The sequence below is a fragment of the Salvelinus fontinalis genome, chromosome 35 (assembly GCF_029448725.1).
Source record: "Salvelinus fontinalis isolate EN_2023a chromosome 35, ASM2944872v1, whole genome shotgun sequence".
Lineage (NCBI taxonomy): Eukaryota > Metazoa > Chordata > Actinopteri > Salmoniformes > Salmonidae > Salvelinus > Salvelinus fontinalis.
The window spans coordinates 2,873,706-2,897,044 of NC_074699.1; the positions used below are offsets into that span (position 1 = coordinate 2,873,706).

Consider the following 23,339-nt stretch of genomic DNA (forward strand, 5'->3'; position numbering starts at 1 on the left):
AATATTTTTTCCCATTTACATTGTGTAATATATTGATGGTCCCGAACTAGCCCCACAGATAGACTAAAGTCAAACCAACTTTGTAACAGTCACACATCGTCTGGCTGAAGCTGATGGGTGAAAGAATTTGGCTAGCTTACTAGCTAGCCTAGGCTACTTCCAGATACAAGACCTGGTCAGACTGTTTCATGTTATCTAGACGGGTGAGTGACTGTAACTGTGTACGGTTTTGGCAGAGTGAATGTACAAACGCCTCCCACCTGCAAACATACATAAGAGACACCCACATCTGTCACACCCTGACCTTAGAGAGCCTTTTTATGTCTCTATTTGGTTTGGTCAGGGTGTGATTTGGGGTGGGCATTCTATGTTCTGTTTTCTATGATTTTGTGTTACTATGTTTTGGCCGGGTATGGTTCTCTATCAGGGACAGCTGTCTATGGGAGTCTATGGGAACCATACTTAGGTAGCCCTTTTTCCCTCCTTTGGTTGTGGGTAGTTAACTTTGTTTGTGGCACTAATGCCCTGTAAGCTTCACGGTTGTATCTTTCGTTTATTGTTTTGTTGGCGACATTTCTAAAATAAAAGGAAAATTTACGCTCACCACGCTGCACCTTGGTCTTCTTCCAGCATCGTCCGTGACAACATCAAAGCACGCCAAATCTCATTCTCAGTTTAATTTCCTAATGAGGACGATTGAAACCGGGGCTAAATCAATATGTTCAGCACCCTTTAATAAGAAAACGATTTCAGGACCTGTCATGTTCACTACTATGTTACTGTTGACCTGTAAGATCAAGTAAAAAAATGTATGGCACTAGTTGATAATGATGTCAAATGTCAGGCGATGTCTCATCATTATTGCGAGAAAGAGGCATGGTTGAATGAGTAAACCAAATTACCTTTAAAACAGGGCAAACCAGTAGATTTGTTATAAAGCTCACAGGGCCTTGCTGAGTGTATGACCTGAAGTCATGGTGCCATAATTTGTGCTGCTGTGTTTTGACTCTGAGGGTCTCCTGCTGGATCCGGTGCTCCCCTGGGCTCTCAGCACAGCCATGAGCTCATACTGTGTCTGTCACGCCCTGACCTTAGAGATCCTTTTAATTCTCTATTTTGGTTAGGTCAGGGTGTGACTAGGGTGGGCAATCTAGTTTTCCTATTTCTTTGTTTGGCCTGGTATGGTTCCCAATCAGAGGCAGCTGTCTATCGTTGTCTCTGATTGGGGATCATACTTATGCAGTCTTTTCCCACCTAAGTTTGTGGGATCTTGATTTTGTATAGTTGCTGTGTAGCCTGCAGAACTCTACGTTAGTTTTGTATTTTGTTGTTTTTCGGTGTTCATTTTAATAAAAGTAAGATGTTCGCCTACCACGCTGCACCTTGGTCTCCTCATTCAAACGGCGGGCGTAACAGTGTCACTGCTCGGTCACCGGCCCCAGCTCTCCTCCCATTGTCTCAAACAGATATCACTACCTGTCAATGTTAACTCTATATTCCATAGTCTGACTGGTAATACTCGTGGCATGCAAAATATATTCCATTAATACTGTATATTAAATCAGAAAGCACACTGTACATGTCAAATCATTTAAAATACTATTCCAATGGTACAAGATCTTTATTAAGCATTAGAAAAAGATACAATCCTCTGTACACTGTCTCTGGATAGTTGTTTTAGGGGAGGGGACATACTACAGGAAACTCTGGTCATGTTTTACACTCTCCCTTTCACCCTTTTTTGGGGGGTCGCACCCAGCCTGTCATGTCAATGTGATATTCATGAATTAAAGTAGGATTATTCATTAAGCTTTATCACCACAGTAATCACCCCATGATCATTTCAAAATCACTTTTATATGGATGCACATCCGTATCTGGTCCTTTTACATTACCAGGTCATGCCCAAACAACATCAGTTATTTTCCCACTAATTCCTACTTTTATGCATGTAGTTCTTTGTTAGAAGATCCTTCTTTGAAAATGTATTGAACCAGTTAGATAAGCTAGTAATATTGCCCACCTAATCATTGGTGTGACCTCATGAATATGGATATAGGCTGGGGAGGTACAAGCTGGACTTCACACATTGTAATCCAACATGGAGAATAGTGGCACATTTACAAGTATATGGGGACTTAGTCACCAAAAAACAACTGGTTACATTTTTCCCCCAAATTCCTGACTTTAAATCAATTTAGAAATACACTCTCTTAATATCTCTTGCATATACATACAGTTATATACATATATTTATATATATATATATATATTTAGTTTATATTCAATTTGTAAAATGTGTAAATCACAAACATAATACAAGAGAGGTACCAACATTCAGATATGAAATGCATGAGAGAAACTGCACTTTTTTGAGCATACAATGGCCTTCTATTTACACATTCATAATTAGGCAGGAGATAACATATAACATATGTTTAATACTCTCGAGATAAGTATCCCCTATAAACAAGTGTTTGTATTTTGTACCGGCAGTTCCCTTCGCAGTGAAGGCCAAATTTAAAAACACAACACTTCCATAATTGTGAAGCTGGCAATGAATTAAAGCTTTTTCGTTGCCGGTGGGTGTTTCTCTTTATAACGTAACACCACGATACATTAATTTTTTGGAGCCAAACACTGTTTGTTAACTTATGCATTGGCCTTGTACTGCCGTCAACAGTTTGTCACTTTTGAAGATCAATTTTGAGCAAAACATATACATCAATATTTTGTTAGTCAGTGGGAGGTGAATGGATATGCATACAGTACTTTCAGGGGTAACAACTTATTCCAAGTCACCAGCAGTATGTTGACGTACGTGCAACTAGCCTTGAGGTTAGACGGTCTACGACAACAAAGGATCCATATCATCTTTGTTCTCCATATCATGTTATGACCACATTGCTCTCCATATCACATTATGATAATGATTCACTGATGTGAGGGAGTGCCTCCATTTCCGTGAGGAGTTAATAAATTCTAATTTCTCAAGGAGGAGGGAAAGGAGGAAATGGATAGTTTAATTAGACATTTCATGCTTGTTTCCTTATATACTGTTGTATAAAGGAAGATTTCCAAGCTCCTTTTTTAATGTGTCTTTTGCCGTACACCCAGATATTATATAACACTGCCCTCACTGTCTCTGATTTTGGTGGTGGTATCTTGGAGAGGGATGACTGAAGTCTTGGCCTGGCCTTAGTCTACAGACGTTCAGCTGGGCTTTTTGAAGATTGTTACCACGTTTCAGTGGATACGAATTAGTCCTTGTTGGTCATCACAATAAGGGTCCAGGGGGGAAAAGAAAACAACATAGACATGTTTGGACTCCATAACTTTGGCTGATCGCAGATTCTTCACTTGCCCCATCCTCACATTGGCCATCATATTCATACTGTATCATTTGGACGTAGCTAAGATGTTACTATCTTCTGTGGCTAAGACGTCTCAGAGGAGCGTTGAGTGTGACATAAGTTCATAAACATGACTGTGGAGGCTCCCTATGGAGGCTCCCTCCTCCCCTTCTCTGTAACCACTCAGCCCTCCAGATGTCTTAGTAATATTACCCCTCACCAGCCCTACTACGGTATGTATGCTCCAGCTCATCTTGTTCCAATATTCTTATACTGGCACATGAGGAGATTCTTAAAGGTCTTCTTGAAGGTGGCGTTGCAGAGGGCGTAGCAGGCTGGGTTGATGGTGCTGTTGACGTAGCACAGCCAGTAGCCGATGGCCCACACAGTGTCCGGGACACAGGAGTGGCAGAAGGTGCTGATGAGCACCATGACATTGTACGGGGTCCATGTGAGGATGAAGGCAAGCAGGATGGCGAAGATGGTTTTGGTCACCTTTTTCTCCCTGGCTGCCATTTGGCGCTTCCTCTTCACCTGGCTGCGGGCAATACTGGCAAACTTGCGCGCCACCTTCCGGGGGCGGTTGACTGGGATAGAGCGGGTCTCGCCCCCCTGGATGGGTGGCTGAATCTCGATGGCAGTAATGCACTCGTCACCAGCCTGCTTGGTTACAATCTTGATCTTGGACCATTTAGAGGCAGGGTTGAGTTTAACGGTTGCCGCTGCAGGTGCAGGTTCAGGTGCAGGAGCAGGTGCAGGAGCAATGCCAAGGCCCCCCTCGGAAATGGCTTCACTGTTGGCCCTCTCCTTGGCATTTTTGGGGGCAATGCTGGCTGTGCTGGAGCCATTGGAACTCTCTTTCTCTTCTGGATTGACACTAGCGTCAGCCTTGGTGGAAACAACAGACTCGTCAATCTTGCCATTCTTCACAGCTTCACCAGTGTTGCAGGACTCCAGACTGGGCTTGGGGGACTGGTTGTTGTTATTCTGTCTGTTAAGGATGTGGCTCTTGAGTGGGTTAGGTATCTTGAGGCCCTTTGTCTTTTTCTCAGCCTCAGGCTTCTGCTTGGACACCCGGCTGCGGCTGGCCAGAGAGATGTGGATGTAGAGCACCATCATGATGACCACAGGCAGGTAGAAGGCAGCGATGGCTGTGCCGAAAGTGACGGCAGGGTTGGAGAGAAACTGGATGTAGCACTCTCCTGGTGGAACCGTGCGCTCTCCAACAATAAACTGCCAAAACAGGATAGCAGGGGCCCAAAGAATGAAGGAAAGAATCCAGGCACCTGCAATCATCAGCCCAGCCATTTTGGTGGTCCTTCTGGCTGGATAGCTCAGGGGCTTGGTGACACAGAAGTAGCGGTCAAAGCTAATAATAAGAAGGTTCATGACAGAAGCATTGCTCACCACGTAATCCAGGGCCAGCCACAAGTCACACGCTACAGGTCCCAGGGGCCAATAGCCCACGATGATGTAGACAGTGTAGAGGTTCATGGAGAACGCACCAATGATAAGGTCTGCACACGCCAGGCTAAACAGGAAGTAGTTGTTGACCGTCTGGAGGTGCCGATTTACTTTAATGGAGAGCATCACCAGGATGTTGCCTGTGACAGTGACAAAACTAAGGGAGCCTGTAACCAGGGCGATGAAGACCATCTCCACGGCTTTGTAGGGGCTTCCCACCTCCTCCTCCCCCACCACACAGGTCTCATTGGTGCCAGAATCATTACAGCTGAGGTTGGCTGACAAGACATCACTGGAAATGTTGCTCAAGGAGCCTGAAAAGGAAGCACAATAATAACAATGTGTTAATTCTCGATGCTTAGTGAAGGAGAGTTAAAAAGGTTATTCCATCAAACTTCAAGTTATTAGAATAGTACACAATGCAGAAGAGAACAACCAGGTTAAAGGTCAGTGGCCCAAGGCCGCGAACAGGAATATTCCAAGTTCGGACAGAAGGGGGGAGTCAGATCGTTATGATCGCCAGGAACTTTACTTTTGGTGTCTATTTTTAATTGTTGCGCTACTGGTGCTGCCTGTTGATGTTAGCTAGGCACCTACAGCAGCTGAATGATGTTAACATCTTCGGGTTTTATTTCATGAAATGTATTTTATTTCATTTGAGTGCTTATGTCCCCTACTAACACTCTGGTACTACCTGTAGCTCCCGTTCTCCTCAGTCTGAGAAAACACAGAGAGAGAAAGGTATGTGTTGCTGATTACTCCTAAGTCCATAACGTGAAATAATTAAAACATCCCAAGGTTAATGTAGTAGATATTGTTATAAGGGAGTATGAGACTTTTGAAACATGTCACTTTCAGAGTTTTTTTGTTATTAATATAGTTTACAGAGTGCTAAAAAGTATTGCTGTTCTAGCTAGCATGCCTTTCTGTGATGCAAACGGTTAGCTGAGCTGCCGACTGATGCTAGCGTTGCATTATGGGAGATGTAGTTTTAGCCCTCTAAGGTCTGAATGGGATAAAGGCGATTCCACGTTGTAGCTTGTTTGTATTCCTCTGTTTTTATACACAAGTTGTTGTATTTTAATACTGTCAACACTGAAATGGATGTGTGTTGTGGGATGTGAGACAGGATATGTGTTTTACCTTTCTTCATGCTCCTGTGTAGAACAACTTGTCAGATGGTGCATTGGAGACTGATGTGTTCCTGTCCTGTCTTTTCACAATACTATTGCAGGTATGGTTCTATTGTCTAAGAATTAAGATTATACACTCTTTGTATTAAGGACTGGTTATTATTTTATACTATACATTATGGCTTTATGTATGAGTGTGATTGTGTGAGTCCGAGAAAACCTTGAGAGAGAAAGAACAACTTGTCAGATGGTGCATTGGAGACTGATGTGTCCCTGTCCTGTCGTTTCACAATGCTATTGCAGATCGACATAAAAGCCAAAAAGCCAGCCGTGGTGTCGCTCTTCATTTCTTGGTTCTCCTGTGGTACATATAAAGACCGCTACATTAGCACAAACCTCCCAACATGTCCACTGTTACGTAACATCTTGCCCTCTGTGAAATGCTCTTCGCCAAGACATTTCGTTCTTTGAAATGTGATATACGGTATGAAAGTTTGAAGACATAAAGCACATAATAGTATATGTTTTTACTTCCAAACGAAGAATAGCCTGGTTGGGTGTTCATCCTTGGTTATGTGTTCTGGTTTTATGATCATGTGCATATGCAAATTAGTATTTGCGTTCAAAATTAGATATTGTGAGCTAGTGAATATGCATGCCTGAGTTATTTTACAGACACTTCAGTTTACCTAGCTCCAGAGGTGTGGACTTGAGTCACATGACTTGGGCTCGAGTCAGACTCGAGTCACAAATATGGTGACTTATAACTCGACTTTAACTTTAACACCAATGACTCGTGACTTAACTTGGACTTGAGCCTTTTGACTCGAACTGACTTGATACCCTTCCCAAGCCCTCTAAAAAATGATGCTATTAAAAAAGGTGTGCAGTGCATCAACTCTTCATTTAACGGATTACAGTTTGAATCGGACAGCAGCCAATCAAATTGTGGTAGCTGAGAAAAAGTTGCGCGTGGCAGTGCAGAGGAATGTCTGCGGGTGATTTCAGATGGAGCCCTTGGAAAGATGATACCCCAAATTATTATTTTCAGATATAAAGACTACACTGTATCAACAAATAAAAGCATTGTAACTTACAAAACATGCGGGAAGAAAATTACAGACGGAGGCGCAACAACTTCCAACTTTGTTCGACATTTGAAGCTGCACAAAGAACGGTAAGTTGTGGCTAATATAGCCGACAGCTATATAATTTATAACTTTGCTAGTATAGCATGCAGGCTAACGTAATGTTAAATCAATGAGCCTGCACACAGTCAGTCAGTGTGGGAACGTGATCATTGCACCCAAGATTGAGCTACAACTGGCTAGGCAGTTGGTAGCCTAAATCCTGCCTGATATTACTGCTGTTCCTAAAACCATTGACATACGTTAGCCTACTGTAACCATTCACAGAGAGGGTGTGTGTTTGTAAGGTTGGGCGATTTTGTACAAGCCTACAGCGCCCGATTGCGATCCTCGATAGTCGATCGCTATGGGGGGGGGGGGGGGGGGGGTGTTTCTCATGGCTACCCATGTAAAATAGCGTACATAATATTTCTGCAACCGTATCTTACGGCAAAAAAGAGCTTCTGGATATCAGGACAGCAATCACTCACCTCGGATTAGACAAAGATTCTTTCTACAACAAGGAAGATGCACAAGACATTCTCCAAACACCCCACAGGGCCAACATCCCTGTTATTTGCAAGAGGAAGCAACGCAGGTACAGAGGACAAAGAGCCGGATGCCTTGTCAGGACCAGGAGAAGGCGAGTGTGAAAGCTGCCGTTACAGTCAATACTACCCGCCAACATGCAATCATTGGACAATAAATTAGATGAGGTACGATCACGAATATCCTACCAACGGGACATCAAAAACTGTAATATCCTATGTTTCACGGAATCGTGGCTGAATGAGAACATGGATATTCAGCTAGCGGGATATATGCTGCACCGGCAAGATAGAACAGCACACTCCGGTAAGACGAGGAGGGGCAGTCTGTGCATATTTGTAAACAACAGCTGGTGCATGAAATCTAAGGAAGTCTCTAGATTTTGCTCGCCTGAAATCTAAGGAAGTCTCTGGATTTTGCTCGCCTGAAGTAGAGTATATTGTGATAAATTTCAGGCCACACTAATTGCCTAGAGAGTTTTCAGCTATACTTTTCGTGGCTGTTGATTTACCACCACAGACAGATGCTGGCACTAAGAACGCAACCAGTCAGATGTATAAGGAAATAAGCAAACAGAAAACCACTCATCCAGAGGCGGCGCTCCTAGTGGCCCCAGACTTTAATGCAGGGAAACTGAAATCAGTTCTACCAAATTTCTATCAACATGTTAAATGTGCAACCAGAGGGAAAAAAATTCTAGATCACCTGTACTCCACACACAGAGATGCATACAAAGCTCTCCCTCACCCTCCATTTGGTAAATCTGACCACAACTCTATCCTCCTGATTCCTGCTTACAAGCAAAAATTAAAGCAGGAAGCACTAGTGACTCGGTCTATAAAAAAGTGGTCAGATTAAGCAGATGCTAAACTACAGGACTGTTTTGCTATCACAGACTGGAACATGTTCCGGGATTCTTCCGATGACATTGAGGAGTACACCACATCAGTCACTGGCTTTATCAATAAGTGCATCGAGGACGTCGTCCCCACAATGACTGTACGTACATACCCTAACCAGAAGCAATGGATTACAGGCAACATCTGCACTGAGCTAAAGGGTAGAGCTGCCGCTTTCAAGGTGAGGGACTCTAACCCGGAAGCTTACAAAAAATCCAGCTATGCCCTGTGACGAACCATCAAACAGGCAAAGCGTCAATACAGGGCTAAAATTGAATCATACTCCACCGGCTCCGACGCTCGTCTTATGTGGCAGGGCTTGAAAACTATTAAAGACTAAAAAGGGAAGCACAGCCACGAGCTGCCCAGTGACACGAGCCCACCAGACGAGCTAAATCACTTCTATGCTCGCTTGAGGCAAGCAACACTGAGGCATGCATGAGAGCATCAGCTGTTCCGGAAGACTGTGTGATCATTCTCTCCGTAGCTGACGTGAGTAAGACCTTTAAACAGGTCAACATACACAAGGTTGCGGGGCCAGATGGATTACCAGGACGTGTGCTCCAGGCATGTGCTGACCAACTGGCAGGTGTCTTCAGTGACATTTTCCACATGTCCCTGATTGAGTCTGTAATACCAACATGTTTCAAGCTGACCACCATAGTCCCTGTGCCCAAGAACACAAAGGCAACCTGCCTAAATGACTACAGACCCGTAGCACGCACGTCCTTAGCCAGTGCTTTGAAAGTTTGGCAATGGCTCACATCAACACCATTATCCCAGAAACCCTAGACCCACTCCAATTTGCACACCGCCCAAACAGATCCACAGATGATGCAATCTATATTGCACTCCACACTGCCCTTTCCCACCTGGACAAAAGGAACACCTATGTGAGAATGCTATTCATTGACTACAGCTCAGCGTTCAACACCCATAGTACCCTCAAAGCTCATCACTGAGCTAAGGATCCTGGGACTAAACACCTCCCTCTGCAACTGGATCCTGAACTTCCTGACGAGCTGCCCCCAGGTGGTGAGGGTAGGTAGCAAAACATCAGCCACGCTGATCCTCAACACTGGAGCTACCCAGGGGTGCGTGCTCAGCCCCCTCCTGTACTCCCTGTTCACCCACGACTGCATGGCCAGGCACGACTCCAACACCATCATTAAGTTTGCAGACGACACAACAGTGGTAGGCCTGATCACCGACAACGACGAGACAGCCTACAGGGAGGAAGTCAGAGACCTGGCCGGGTGGTGCCAGAATAACAACCTATCCCTCAACGTAACCTAGACTAAGGAGATGATTGTGGACTACAGGAAAAGAAGGACAGATGACACCCCCATTCTCATTGACGGGGCTGTAGTGGAGCAGGTTGAGAGCTTCAAGTTCCTTGGTGTCCACATCAACAACAAACTAGAATGGTCCAAATACACTAAGACAGTCATGAAGAGGGCACGACAAAGCCTATTCCCCCTCAGGAAACTAAAAAGATTTGGCATGGGTCCTGAGATCCTCAAAAGGTTCTACAGCTGCAACATCGAGAGCAACCTGACTGGTTGCACCCCTGCCTGGTACGGCAATTGCTCGGCCTCTGACCGCAAGGCACTACAGAGGGTAGTGCGTACGGCCCAGTACATCACTAGGGCTAAGCTGCCTGCCATCCAGGACCTCTACACCAGGCGGTGTCAGAGGAAGGCCCTAAAAATTGTCAAAGACCCCAGCCACCCCACTCATAGACTGTTCTCTCTACTACTGCATGGCAAGCGGTACCGGAGTGCCAAGTCTAGGACAAAAATACTTCTCAACAGTTTTTACCCCCAAGCCATAAGACTCCTGAACTGGTAATCAAATGGCTACCCGGACTATTTGCATTGTGTGCCCCCCCCCCCCCCACCCAACCCCTCTTTTTATGCTGCTGCTACTCTCTTTATCATATATGCATTTGATGTATTTCCATGGAAATATAAAGTTTATTTGGAAAGTAATAAATATATATTTTTAAACATTCATGATTTGCGTAAATGTAATATACTAACTAGTACTCTTGTTAAAAATATGAAATGGTATTACATTTGTTGAAGAGCATATTAGGACTTGTTAAGGACTTGAGTCTTGACTTCGAACTTGTCAGTCTTGACTTGAGGCTTGACTCAGACTTGCCTGTCTTGACTTGGGACTCGAGTGCTAAGACTTGAGACTTACTTGTGACTTGTAAAACAATGACTTGGTCCCACCTCTGCCTAGCTCCCATGAAGAAATTCGCAGACAAAAGGTTTATGACATGAACATGGGTCTGGACAGCATTCCTGGTGAATTGCCTTGGGTGAAGAGCGTTTCTCATTGTATTGCTCCTCAGTGATGTATTCTACAGCATGCTCTGTGCAGTTGTCTGTTCATTCAATTAAGACATCACAGAGAATTAATTTAAACACAGCACTAAATATCAACATCTCGTTCAGGTGATCTAGATTGACCCAAAGGTTCATTATTTAAGCCTCTCTAAAACAGTTGAGTTAGATGTATTTTAAGGTATTTTCCCCTCGCATACTAATGAATAACAACAGATGGAAAGACAGAAGCCGAGCCTGCGGTGTGACATTGATGTGTAAGAAAATGTGACTCTGAGCTCAAATTATCATGGATAACTATCTGTGTCAGCAATGGATCATCCACATTAAATATTGAGGTACTGTGAATATAAAAGTCATCTCCCTAAGTTTCATCATCGTCGGCAAACCACCCTGATACTCAGCTGGAAATGTTAAGTTGTCAGCCAACTGTAAAGCTTTGTAATGCAAACAGAAAAGTTACAGGGGTAAGTCCCAGCACAAGACACTTCCGCTATACAATACTAGCTGGAGGAGGAGATACTGTTGAAAGTGTAGCTGAGTCTGTCTCTGCTCTGTCTGGGGCTAGGCACTACAAAAGCAGTATCGTTACGTATTCTGTTTGTAGTGTCGTAGTTTGGACTTCCCAACTGTATACAACATGATCAAATAATACCAAAAACAACAACAGTAGAAATGCAAGGCAGGGCATTAGAACAACAAACAAATCCCATTCAATAAGGAGATCAAATCAGACACAACACTAGCTAACAACTTGCCATAATCCACATTACAATGATGTGTTTCTGCAACGTGTGTATGTCAGTATGTCTTTAGGAGAGCTTGATGGTGTGATTGTGTGATATCATTGAAAGGCTGCCCTCTAATGGCAAAGCAGTGTTTTGCTAGGGGATACAGGAGATCTTATCAATAATGATCAAAGACATGGCCCCGGTCTTTCAGTCAGAATATAGGATGTGACATGCTGCTTTTAATGCCCGCTGTCTTCTGTTGTTGTATACTGCTCTGACCTCCAGAAGGTGGAACAGAGAACGAGGGGATTCGGGTCCATAACCTGTTAAGTTCTCCATAACTGAGAGGCAGGAATCAAATGAAACCACCTACGGTCATATCATAGGTTTGTTCTTTTTCACTGTTCAACCAACTTTGAAGTTAAAAATAACTCAGAGGAGATCAAACCAGTCTAAAATCCATATTACGCACTTGTGGGGCGGTGACTGAATAACCCATTCTTTTTGATTCCAGCCAGACAGAGATGCCGGCCGCTAACTTTAAAATTGCTCTTAGTTTCAGTGTCTTGCAGTGTTCAGGAGTAGTGAACTACATCTACTGTAGTTCAACTAGTAATTTAACTACAATATGCAGTAGCTTGGCTCCAGTAGTTAATTACGTTTTTGCCATGCAAAGTAGCTAATCCAGTAGCTAACTACTGGAACTACACACTACATTTTTGATAATGAAAATAAAATAAAGAATTTCCTTTATTTTTCGGCACCAGACCTGCGTAGTTCTCACTTGAAACATCGTTTTTGTGTTTAAATTACACATGTTAACATTTGACTCCAGAGGGATCTGTTCTTGCAATTTGTAGTCCATGACATTTCAGATTTAGATATGATGATTTGGATGATATGAAGTAACTTTAAAGTAACTTTAGTCAAGTAAATTATATTTTTCTTAAGGGTAGCTTTCGTATAGCTTAATGTTTTCTAGTGTGAAGTAATTAGTAGCTTGGTAAAGTACACACAGTGGCCTGTTTATTAGGTACACCACCATTCACGAAAATGGTTCGCTCCTACAGACAGTGATACACTTGGTCGTGGCTTGCTATATAAAGCAGGCAGATGGGCATCGAGGCATTCAGTTACTGTTCGATTAAATGTTAGAATGAGCAAAACAAATGACTTAAGCGACTTTGAGCATGGTATAATCGTCAGTGCCAGGTGCGCCAGTTACAGTATCTCAAAAACAGCCAGCCTCCTGGGCTTTTTTCGCACAACAGTGTCTAGGGTTTAAAGACAACGGTGCAACAAACGAAAAACATCCACTCAGCGGCAGTCCTGTGGGCAAAAACAACTCGGTCCTTGTCACAGATTGGCTATTGCAGCAGATGACCACACCGGGTTCCACTCTTATCAGCTAAAAACATGAAGAAGCGGCTCTAGTGGGCACGTGATCATCAACACTGGACAATTGAGGAGTGGAAAAACATTGACTGGCCTGACGAATCCCGGTTCCTGTTGAGTCAGGATAAGTCAGGATTTGGTGTAAGCAGCATGAGTCCATGGCCCCATCCTGCCTGGTGTCAATGGTACAGGCTGGTGGTGTAATAGTGTGGGGAAGGTTTTCCTGGCACACATAGGTCCATTGATACCAATTGAGCAACGTTAGAACGCCACACCTTGTAGAATCCACTCCCCGAAGAAGTCAGGCTGTTCTGGAGGAAAAGGGGGGTCCGACCTGGAACTAGATGGGTGGACCTAATAAACTATTTCAGAGTAGCTTCCCCAACGCTTGTATCTTGACTGAACACACTTGTGTGAGGTTTGTGTTTTTACCAGGCTTTAAGCTCTGGAAATGTGAATGAATGGAATTCCTCAAATAAAGGAATGTGTTTAGTTAAGTGATTTGAATGATGTAAAAATGTACCTCTGTTAAGTGGGGAGCTAATAGAGTCTACATCCCTCACAGCCACCCAGCTTAAGGAGAACAGTAACTTGGCTTTAAAGAACAGTGACTTGGCTTTTATCAGATGTGAATAACTGAGCCCACTGATCGAGGTTCTACTGTTCGGATGTAAAACGGTGTAAGCATGTAAGGGTTCCAGGGGAGTATCCATAATTAAACAGACAACTTTCATGCATTTCAGTCCCTTACAAGGAATTATGCAATTAGAGAGAAATAGTTAAATACACAGTATATAGGTATTTTTCTTACAGTGTAGGGGTTGGTAATGTAGCCTGGTTCCTCTCTAGGTTTCTTCCTAGGTTTTGGCCTTTCTAGGGAGTTTTTAGCCACCGTGCTTCTACACCTGCATTGCTTGCTGTTTGGGGTTTTAGGCTGGGTTTCTGTACAGCACTTTGATATATCAGCTGGTGTAAGAAGGGCTATATAAATAGATTGGATTTGATTTGTTCACTGTTCCTGGCTCTAGCAATGCCATTCATTGTGCCATGACTGTGATATCCTCATGTCTAGCAGGAGAAAAGCAGAGGCACTCCACTTGAAAGCCCTTAATGCCAAAATTGCTCAAACACAGCCGCCACGTGCCAGATACTGTGATTAGGCTTTTTGGTCTTTGATACTGCAGGTAAAATACAATATTTGATCAAATACAGGTACAAATCAAATGTTATTTGTCACATGCGTCGAATACAACAGGTGTAGGTAATCCTTACAGTGAAATGTTTACATATACATGACAGGTCAGTCATCTCAGTGATTTTATATCAGTTTCTAAGTAAGTTTGATCCAGTTCCTGTTTATCTAATGTCAAGGAGGTTTCTACTTTAACGACAGCGGGTCACTATATAGTCCAGCAAACAGACTTGAATCTGAGCCGGGCCTATTTTAAGAACATATACCTTGTCACTTGTGACTGTGAGCATAATGCTGCAGGGAGTGGGTACTCATCTTAGTCACTCCATCTTAAAGTATAGACGGTGGTATAGATTTATGAACTCGTAAGTAGTAAAGACGTGGTCCTCGAGGATAAGGCACTGTGCATTATGCAATATCTATGAGCATACAGTGTGATATATTATGAAATGCTATCATAGGTCTAATGCTATATACCATAGGATCAATTATATATCATTGAATTCAATATTTGATGAGTTGTTTGTGCCTGTGACATGGCTTTTAAGTAAAAAAAATAAGCATCAACAACGTAGTCAATGGGATAGTATAAACTTGATCAGTAATATCATTTGTAAAATAATTAGTATTAACCAAGAATATATATTTCACTATTGCACTATTGGCCAAAAGTATGTACATCTGCTCTTCGAACATCTCATTCCAAAATCATGGGTATTAATATGGAGTTGGTCCCCCCTTTGCTGCTATAACATCCTCCACTCTTCTGGGAAGGTTTTCTAAAAGATGTTGGAACATTGCTGCGGGGACTTGCTTCCATTCAGCTGCAGGAGCATTAGTGAGGTGGGCTACTGATGTTGGGCGATTAGGCCTGGCTCGCAGTCGGCGTTCCAATTTATCCCAAAGGTGTTCGATGGGGTTGATTTCAGGGCTCTGTGCAGGCCAGTCAAGTTCTTCCACACCAATCTTGACAAACCATTTCTGTATGGATCTTGCTTTGTGCACGGGGGCATTGTCATGCTGAAACAGGAAAGGGCCTTCCCCAAACTTTTACCACAATGTTAGAAGCACAGAATCGTCTAGCATGTCATTGTAAGCTGTAGCGTTAAGATTTCCCTTCACTGGTACTAAGGGGCCTAGCCCAAACCATGAAAAACAGCCCTAGACCATTACTCCTCCTCCACCAAACTTTACAGTCAGCAATATGCATTTGGTCAGGTAACGTTCTCCGCCAAACCCAGATTAGTCCGTCGGACTGCCAAGATGGGGAAGCGTGAGTCATCACTCAAGAGAACGCGTTTCCACTGCTCCAGAGTCCAATGGTAGCGAGCTTTACAACACTCCAGCCGACGCTTGACATTGCGCATGGTGATCTTAGGCTTGTGTGTGGCTGCCCAGCCATGGAAACCCATTTCACGAAGCTCCCGACGAACAGTTCTTGTGCTGATGTTGCTTCCAGAGGCATTTTGGAACTTGGTAGTGAGCTTTGCAACTGAAGACAGACGTGCTTTGCACTTCCAATCAAATTGTCACATGCGTCGAATACAACAGGTGTAGACCTTACAGTGAAATTCTTACTTACGAGCCCCTAACCAACAATTCAGTAAAAAAAAAAATATGGATAAGAATAAGAGATAAAAGTAACAAGTAATTCAGTACTCGGCAGTCCCATTCTGTGAGTTTGTGTGGCCGACAACTTCGTGGCTGAGCCGTTGTTGTTCCTAGACGTTTCCACTTCACTAAAACAGTAATTAACAGTTGACCGGGGCAGCTATAGCAGCGCAGAAATTTGACGAACTGACTCGTTGGTAAGGTGGCATCCTATGATGGTGCCACGTTGAATGTCACTGAGCTCTTCAGTACGGGCCATTCTACTGCCAATGTTTTCTATGGAGATTGCATGTCTGTGTGCTCAATTTTATACACCTGTCAGCAACGGCTGTGACTGAAATGACGAATCCACTAATTTGAACACATGTCCACATACCTTCGGCCATGTAGTATAGGTAAGTATTTCCCAAGAGAAAGCTATAGGCCTAAACCTTAGTTATCCAGACCGTTACGGTTCCAGAGCCACAGAGAGTTATTTCTCTACGTAACTTGCCAAAGCTGAACAGCAGGATGCCACAAACAGCAGATGCTGCTGACAAATACTTTCATTCATTAATCAGGAGTTCAAACAAGGACTATAGTAACGATTTAGCAAAATAAGATTACTCCATCTTCTGAGACACTATCATTTTTAGGAAGTATTTGAGAATAGAATATGAATCCTTGTATGCAGTATCATCTCTTTAACTAATAAACATAAGGTTCAACACACAGACAAAACTAAGGCCTAAATGAAGAGCAAACTAAGGGATTAGGGCAATCGCATGCAGAAAATCAACAACGAAAATAAACTTCACTTTGAGAAACAGACGGCTCACAAGTCCTCAACTGGCAGCTTCATTAAATAGTACCCGCAAAACACCAGTCTCAACGTCAACAGTGAAGAGGCGACTCCGGGATTCTGGCCTTCTAGGCAGAGTTCCTCTGTCCAGTGTCTGTGTTATTTTGCCCATCTTAATCTTTTTTTTTTATTGGCCAGTCTGAGATATGGCTTTTTCTTTGCAACTCTGCCTAGAAGGCCAGCATTCCGGAGTCGTCTTTACTGTCGACGATGAGACTGGTGTTTTGCGGGTACTATTTAATGACAAGTTTCAGAAGAAAGTAATTTGTGTCTGGCCATTTTGAGCCTGTAATCGAACCCACAAATGCCGACGCTCCAGGTACTCAACAAGTCTAAAGAAGGCCCGTTTTATTGCTTCTTTAATCAGAACAACAGTTTTCAGCTGTGCTAACATAATTTCAAAAGGGTTTTCTAATGATCAATTAGCCTTTTAAAATGATAAACTTGGATTAGCGAACACATCGTGCCATTGGAACACAGGAGTGATGGTTAAGGTAATGCTAGCAAACAGTATGTGCAGGAATCGTGTTCTCTTGCATTGGTTTTCTGAACTATTGAGACTGCACAGCAGGGACAGCCTCTCAATCCCGGGAAAGGATACCGTTTCGTTGGTGGTTTGAGTTAAACAATTAAATAAAATATATATATATTTTTTAAATGGGGCAAAACGATCTCAATCGACATTTAAATGACTAAAACCAAATCAAAACGGTGTAGAAATGATAATGGACCTACATTTATAATCTCTTCACTCAGCTTACTAAAAGTCATCAAAATGAAAATTAGAAATTCAAGGAGCATCAGAAATTCCAAAAGCGATGGATAGAGGAATATTTTGTGCAAATTTTGACGGAGATGAATTATAATACATTTTAAGTGCGGATGCGGCCAATGATGGGAACACACTCTGAGCTCTAGACATTAGGGAGGGTCTAATAATAATGCTAAATATAGGACGCATGGCTCAGTGAACTTCTCCTCTGCGTGCTGTAGGGATCCTCTTATGTGCTGTAAGCTGTTTGATATGGTACATGTTCTACCTTTTCATTCCCTTTAACCTCATTATCCAGGCCTCCATGCTGGGCCTTGTAACTACCTGCAGAGAAACATCTCTGCCACTGGAACTACTCTACTGGGCCGTCAGGAATGTACTGGCCTTGTTAAAGGGAATGTAATGTCAAACATAGTTACTCTCATTACCAAATAAACGTATATTTAAAAATGATGGGAAACTTCCGATGGTCTGGTTAACGGCTGATTTAGTGAAGAGAGAGAGAGAGAGAGACAAAGAGAAAGAAAGAGATGGGGAGAAAGAGGGGGGTAAAGTCTGTACGTCGTGTCTATATGTCATGTTGACAGACATCATGCAAATTCAAATTAAATACATGCATATGAGATGATTAACTCTGATCTAACTAATTTATATATAACAAAGTGGCTGTTTCCTGTCAACATACACATATTTTAGTTGTGGTCTTGACTGGCTGTTCTCCCTCCGACTTCAGTGTGGATTTTGTCTTTGTCACAGCCATTGTGGCAACTTGCAACAACAATACGTTAATTCAATCTGATCTTAGTTATAATGTCAGTAGCTACTGTGGCTTTGATGAGAGAGGATGCTATGAATAGAGGACGTGGCTACAAACATGTCTCGTGCAACGCTGACAGGCAACTGCTGACATCACAACGGGCTCCCGAGTGGCGCAGCGCTCTAAGGCACTGCATCTCAGTGCTAGAGGCGTCCCTACAGACCCTGGTTCGATCCTGGGCTGTATCACAACCGGACGTGATTGGGAGTCCCATAGGGCGGTGCACAATTGGCCCAGCGTCATCCGGGTTAGGATTTGGCCGGGGCAGGCCGTCATTGTAAATAAGAATTTGTTCTTAACTAACTTGCCTAGTTAAATAAAACATTAAAATTATTATTATTATTATTTATTTTTTAAGTAAACAATAGGAGCCATGCTTTCTTCAATTAAGCCTTATGTAATTAAAGCTGCCGCTGGAGCACAGCAGCATTATGAATAATGAGGCCCTCCTATGAAATAGCAATGGACATGAACTTTGTGCTACTGTAGCTCTGAAATCAAAGATAAAATATATGAGAGAGGGAGAGAGAGATGATCACATACCATGGAATAGCGTGGCTATTGCTACCCATTGACTTGAAATAATCGGTATCATGTGGGGAACTAGTGCTGAGCCATTAGTGCTTTTTGAGGTTGGTTCAGTTCAATTTACAAAATAATCACAGTTTTAGCTTTTTTTCCAACAGTAAATGCATTATTAAATAATAACATTACAATTATGTTTGAGAAGAATAGTGAATAGTGAACATTCAATTGCCAAAATGTTCCATTGTCTCTGTCAGGTCCACATTGGCTAGACATCAATAGAAAATGAAATAATACAATAATACAATATACTCAGTTGACTTAATTATTTTTCATTCCTTTAAAGTCATAATCTCATCTCTGCTCAGGCAGTAGCAGCCAGCCAGCCAACCATCTAACGTTATCTCTGTGCTCCCCGCACGGTACAGTCTTTGAGTCATCCTATTTAACTAGGCTAGTAGTTAGCTGTCTAGCTAGTAGCTGTTTAAGTATGCTGCAGAGCTGTCTCACAAAGTCACTTGACTAGTTATTCAAAGAACATAAAGCATACTTTCAAGACTGCTTATTAGCAATTACTACAACTATCAACCGGGTAGCGCTACCTCAGGAACCTTGTTGTTGTGTTGTGTACATTCCTCTCTCATGCGGTCTGTGTGTAGGCTATCTGTCTCTTTCCGAGCCGGGAAGGGTGTGATTGCTGCCTGCAATTCGGGGAGTTCCTGCATCTGCAGGACTACTTCTATTGGTAAATGTTTCATCTATGATTTAAACTAGGTACACAGGCAGGAGACTACAATAGGTGCCGTTAATGTACAATAACGTTGGATACCAACAGCAGATAAACCTCTCAGAAGAAGAAGACACAGCTGGGAGGCGGGGTGACACCACTAGCTAGCTAGGACACCGGTAGACAGTGTCCTTCCCCCTTGCCTGCCGAACACTGCTTTCCCGCAGTTCTGTTAACGTTACGGCGAGGGCAGTTGCTTGGCAGGTAGGGGCAAAGGACACTATGCACTAGCTAGCTTGCTAACTAGGACTCCGGTACACAGGTGAGAGGTGGGGGCGACACTGGGCTAGGACACTGGTAGACAGTGTCCTTCGCCCCCACCTGCCGATCACTGCTTTCCCGCAGTTCTGTTAACGTTACGGTGAGGCTGTCTGTGTCTGTTTATTTATTACATCCCTTCCTCACAGCGTTGATAGAGTGGTGCATGGGTGGCTGGTATATCTTACATCTACTATCCAACGAATCAACAGATTACACATACATTTTGAGCCAAAACATCACATATTATGTATACTACAATGATGGAATAGCTTAAATGAAAAACTTTCGTTTATCTTTTGACTTACATTTTACCTGCATAGATAATCATGACCCACATGCAGGAACCAATGGGATGCTCAAGGGGGAGGGGGGGGGGGGGGTGTCACCTTCTCCTAGAGAGATTTACACGGTTATCAAAATGTCACGCCAGGCCTACCCGAAACACAGCCCTTATTTTTCTAAAATCCCCTATGGTGGAAAAACGACTGGAACCATTTCCTTGTTTGACCACTAGGTTTTATGGGTATAATGACTCATACTGCGGTACTCTATAGCAGACCGCAATCAAACACTATTGTCCGAGCCGAGAAGAACGGATTTAATGGATTATGGTCATTGTAGTTAATTACTATGTTTCTGTGTTGAACTAGGTTGAATATTTGCCTAATGAAAACTACAACTCCCGTCAGCCCAGCGTCCCACATAGTTCTTGACTTAACTTCTCTTGTGAATTAATACATTTTCTCTAGTGAAACAGCGCATTGAGATCACAAAAAAAAAAAACTAAATGGATTTCAAGTAATTGAACAGACGTCGTTCAATTAGCTTTTTAATGACCAGGAAAAACAACATTTTGGTTAATTGCTCAGTACTAGAGGGAACCCAATGTTAATCAAATGAATCTACTGTATTTAATATTGTTAATCAATAATAACACACAGCAACACTGACCACTGACAATTAGTTCTGCCCTTCCCTAACTTGACAATGTTTTCCAGCATGGAATCATTGTATTGTGCATTGTGCACACCCACCACCCACCAACTACACCACCATTTGTGCATTGTGCACACGCACCAGCCACTGAGTACAAACAAACACAGTTTTAGTGTTGATGAGAGAAATATGGCCAATATCATGTTCCCATTTGGTCCACAACCCTGGCTAACAGAGGGAAGGATATATCATGAATTATCATTTATCCCACAAAATGGTTGAGAGTGGAACAGTGTTTCCTGAGTGTCTGGATTGAAGAACAGTACAACGCAATATTAATATCATAGAAAAACTGAACGTGAAACTCCAAGCTACAGTGGTTAATGGGAGACTGTCGAAGTAAAGCATATAAATTGATAGTTGAATTTATTTGAGGCTACACCCACTTTGCACAAACTGGTTGTTTCATCGTAATTTGTCAACGTATTGTGACATGGAATCTACATGGAAAATACATTGGATTTGAAAGAAGTAATCAACAAACTGTTGTTTTGAGGGTGAAATTTCAACCACAGGATGATGTCATCATGGTAACCAAATTTCAACATGGATAAACCTTGCATAAAATATGTTGAATTTCTACCTTTAAAACAATGTCAGATCTTCAACATTATTTCCACTATCAAAAAAATGTAATACCGTAGTTAAGGCTATTTTACAAACTAATGTAACATTCAAACTTAAAATGACTAACACATCCGTGTCCACATTTTGAGATTACTGTATCTTATGTCTTCTTATGTAATCATATAAAGCGTGCATGTTCAAGATAGCATGCGTAGGACGTCGCAGGTCTGTAGAGATCTTCACAATTGCTGTAATAATCTGTGCAGAATCTCAAACGACACTGATCACTTGCACCATGGACTTTTAAAGCTATCTCAACTGCAAGCCAGGTAATTTGGTTCAGCTATTATATGAAGCACTGGGATAACACATTAAATCAACAAAATATCTGATATTGTATTCCAATTTGAACTTTGCTGTGCTTCTACACCTGCATTGCTTGCTGTTTGGGGTTTTAGGCTGGGTTTCTGTACATCACTTTGAGATGTCAGCTGATGTAAGAAGGGCTATATAAATACATTTGATTTGATTTGAAAATGTGATTTTAAATGGTTGAAAGCGCAGTGATAGATATTTGGGTGACAACTAAACCAAAAATCTGACATTGTTTTTCCATTGGAATTTGGTTGTGCTTTTAGATGGTTGAAAGCACAGTGACAATACATTGGAAATTCAACTAACTTTTGGCTATATTTTTGAGTGGGTGAATATAGGTTGTAATCTTATTAATCAAGGTCTCAACCAAATATTACTCAGCTGTCCACGTTGAAATTATGTGATGTGCCCCGCGGGCAGTCTCATGAAAACTAAACCCTAGGGAATATGATCCATCTCTCCATGAGTCAGAGCTGACTAAATTCCTGGAGCTCATGAATCTGAAGAGGGCATTAAATGTGTCCCTTAGCCCGCACGTCAGGGCGTAGAGCGATGCCTAACTCATCCAGCCCAGTCTATGCCCGTCTGTGCCAGTGTGAAACATCTGTGCCCAGCGTTGGCACACAGCAGTGCTGCTGAAGCGTCAGTCCTAAAACTAGGTTATGAAGCAGGCAGGGAGGGGAGTAATGGGGTTAATATGAGGGTTGGGTGTAGCATATGACCCAAATGTATACACTACATTATCTCTCTGACTATAGTGTATACTTTAAGGAGTTTCTTTTGTGCTGAGCTAATTTCACCCTAGTAAACATTCTAAATAGGTTCCACACATTATTCTAAATGGTTGAAATTGTGTAGGTGACTTTGCTTTGACCCTTTCCTAGAGAACAGGGTTGGGCTCAATTTGAATTGAAGGCAGTCTTCTCAGACGCTATTCATTTCCAAAGTTTCAAGAGCCCAACCCTGGTAGAAAATGCATAGCCCTGATCAGGGGGTGGGGCAAGGGGGATGGCCAAAAGAACATCACAGATCTCTCAGCCTCTCACGCTCAATTAACAAAATGGCTCCCTAATGGATGTGTCTGGGTTGAAGGCCAATGGCTTTCCTGACCCCCATCCACAGTCTGTCCCATGCGGTTAATATCAGACCAGCTGAAAGTGTCCACCACGCCAAATGCAGCCAAGCCCAACAGCCATGGACCAAAACAGGGACAGGATTAGAACCCAGCACACCAAAAACCCAACCACACTCCACTCCACTGTGGAAGTCATAAGCAGGACTACTGCTGTCCCAGCTCTGAGACATTTGATGAGCTCTGGGTGTCTGCCTGCATGTGCTGCTGCCACTGATGATTGTAGAGGGGACACAAATCCTGACAGTTGGGATGCTCATTTCCCGAGGGGCTGCAGGGAGAGCTTTGCATCTCAATGAGGTTCAGGCATTTGCCTGCACAAAAAGCCGCCATCAGGAAGTTTAAAACACTTTAAAGCAGGTCTCTCAGGGAAGCCCGGCAGCTGGGACAAAGAAGTGGAGGGGAGTCGGATGAATTGTGGAATGGCTTTGTGTCAGGTGCAGGTGCAGTGAGTATGG

The 23,339-nt window shown here is 42.8% G+C and overlaps 1 protein-coding gene across 9 annotated transcripts in view; it reads right to left on the reverse strand.

The window, feature by feature from the left end:
- Nucleotides 1-1,602: 1,602 nt before the first annotated feature.
- The window catches only part of LOC129834232 (muscarinic acetylcholine receptor M4-like), a 184,079-nt gene continuing 162,342 nt past the window's right edge, over nt 1,603-23,339 (reverse strand). For all 9 annotated transcript variants that reach the window (XM_055899003.1, XM_055899004.1, XM_055899005.1 and 6 more), the window contains one exon: nt 1,603-5,131. In XM_055899003.1, the coding sequence (XP_055754978.1) occupies nt 3,603-5,131 (1,529 nt within the window). In that variant the 3' untranslated portion in view covers nt 1,603-3,602. The remainder of the gene's footprint in view (nt 5,132-23,339) is intronic.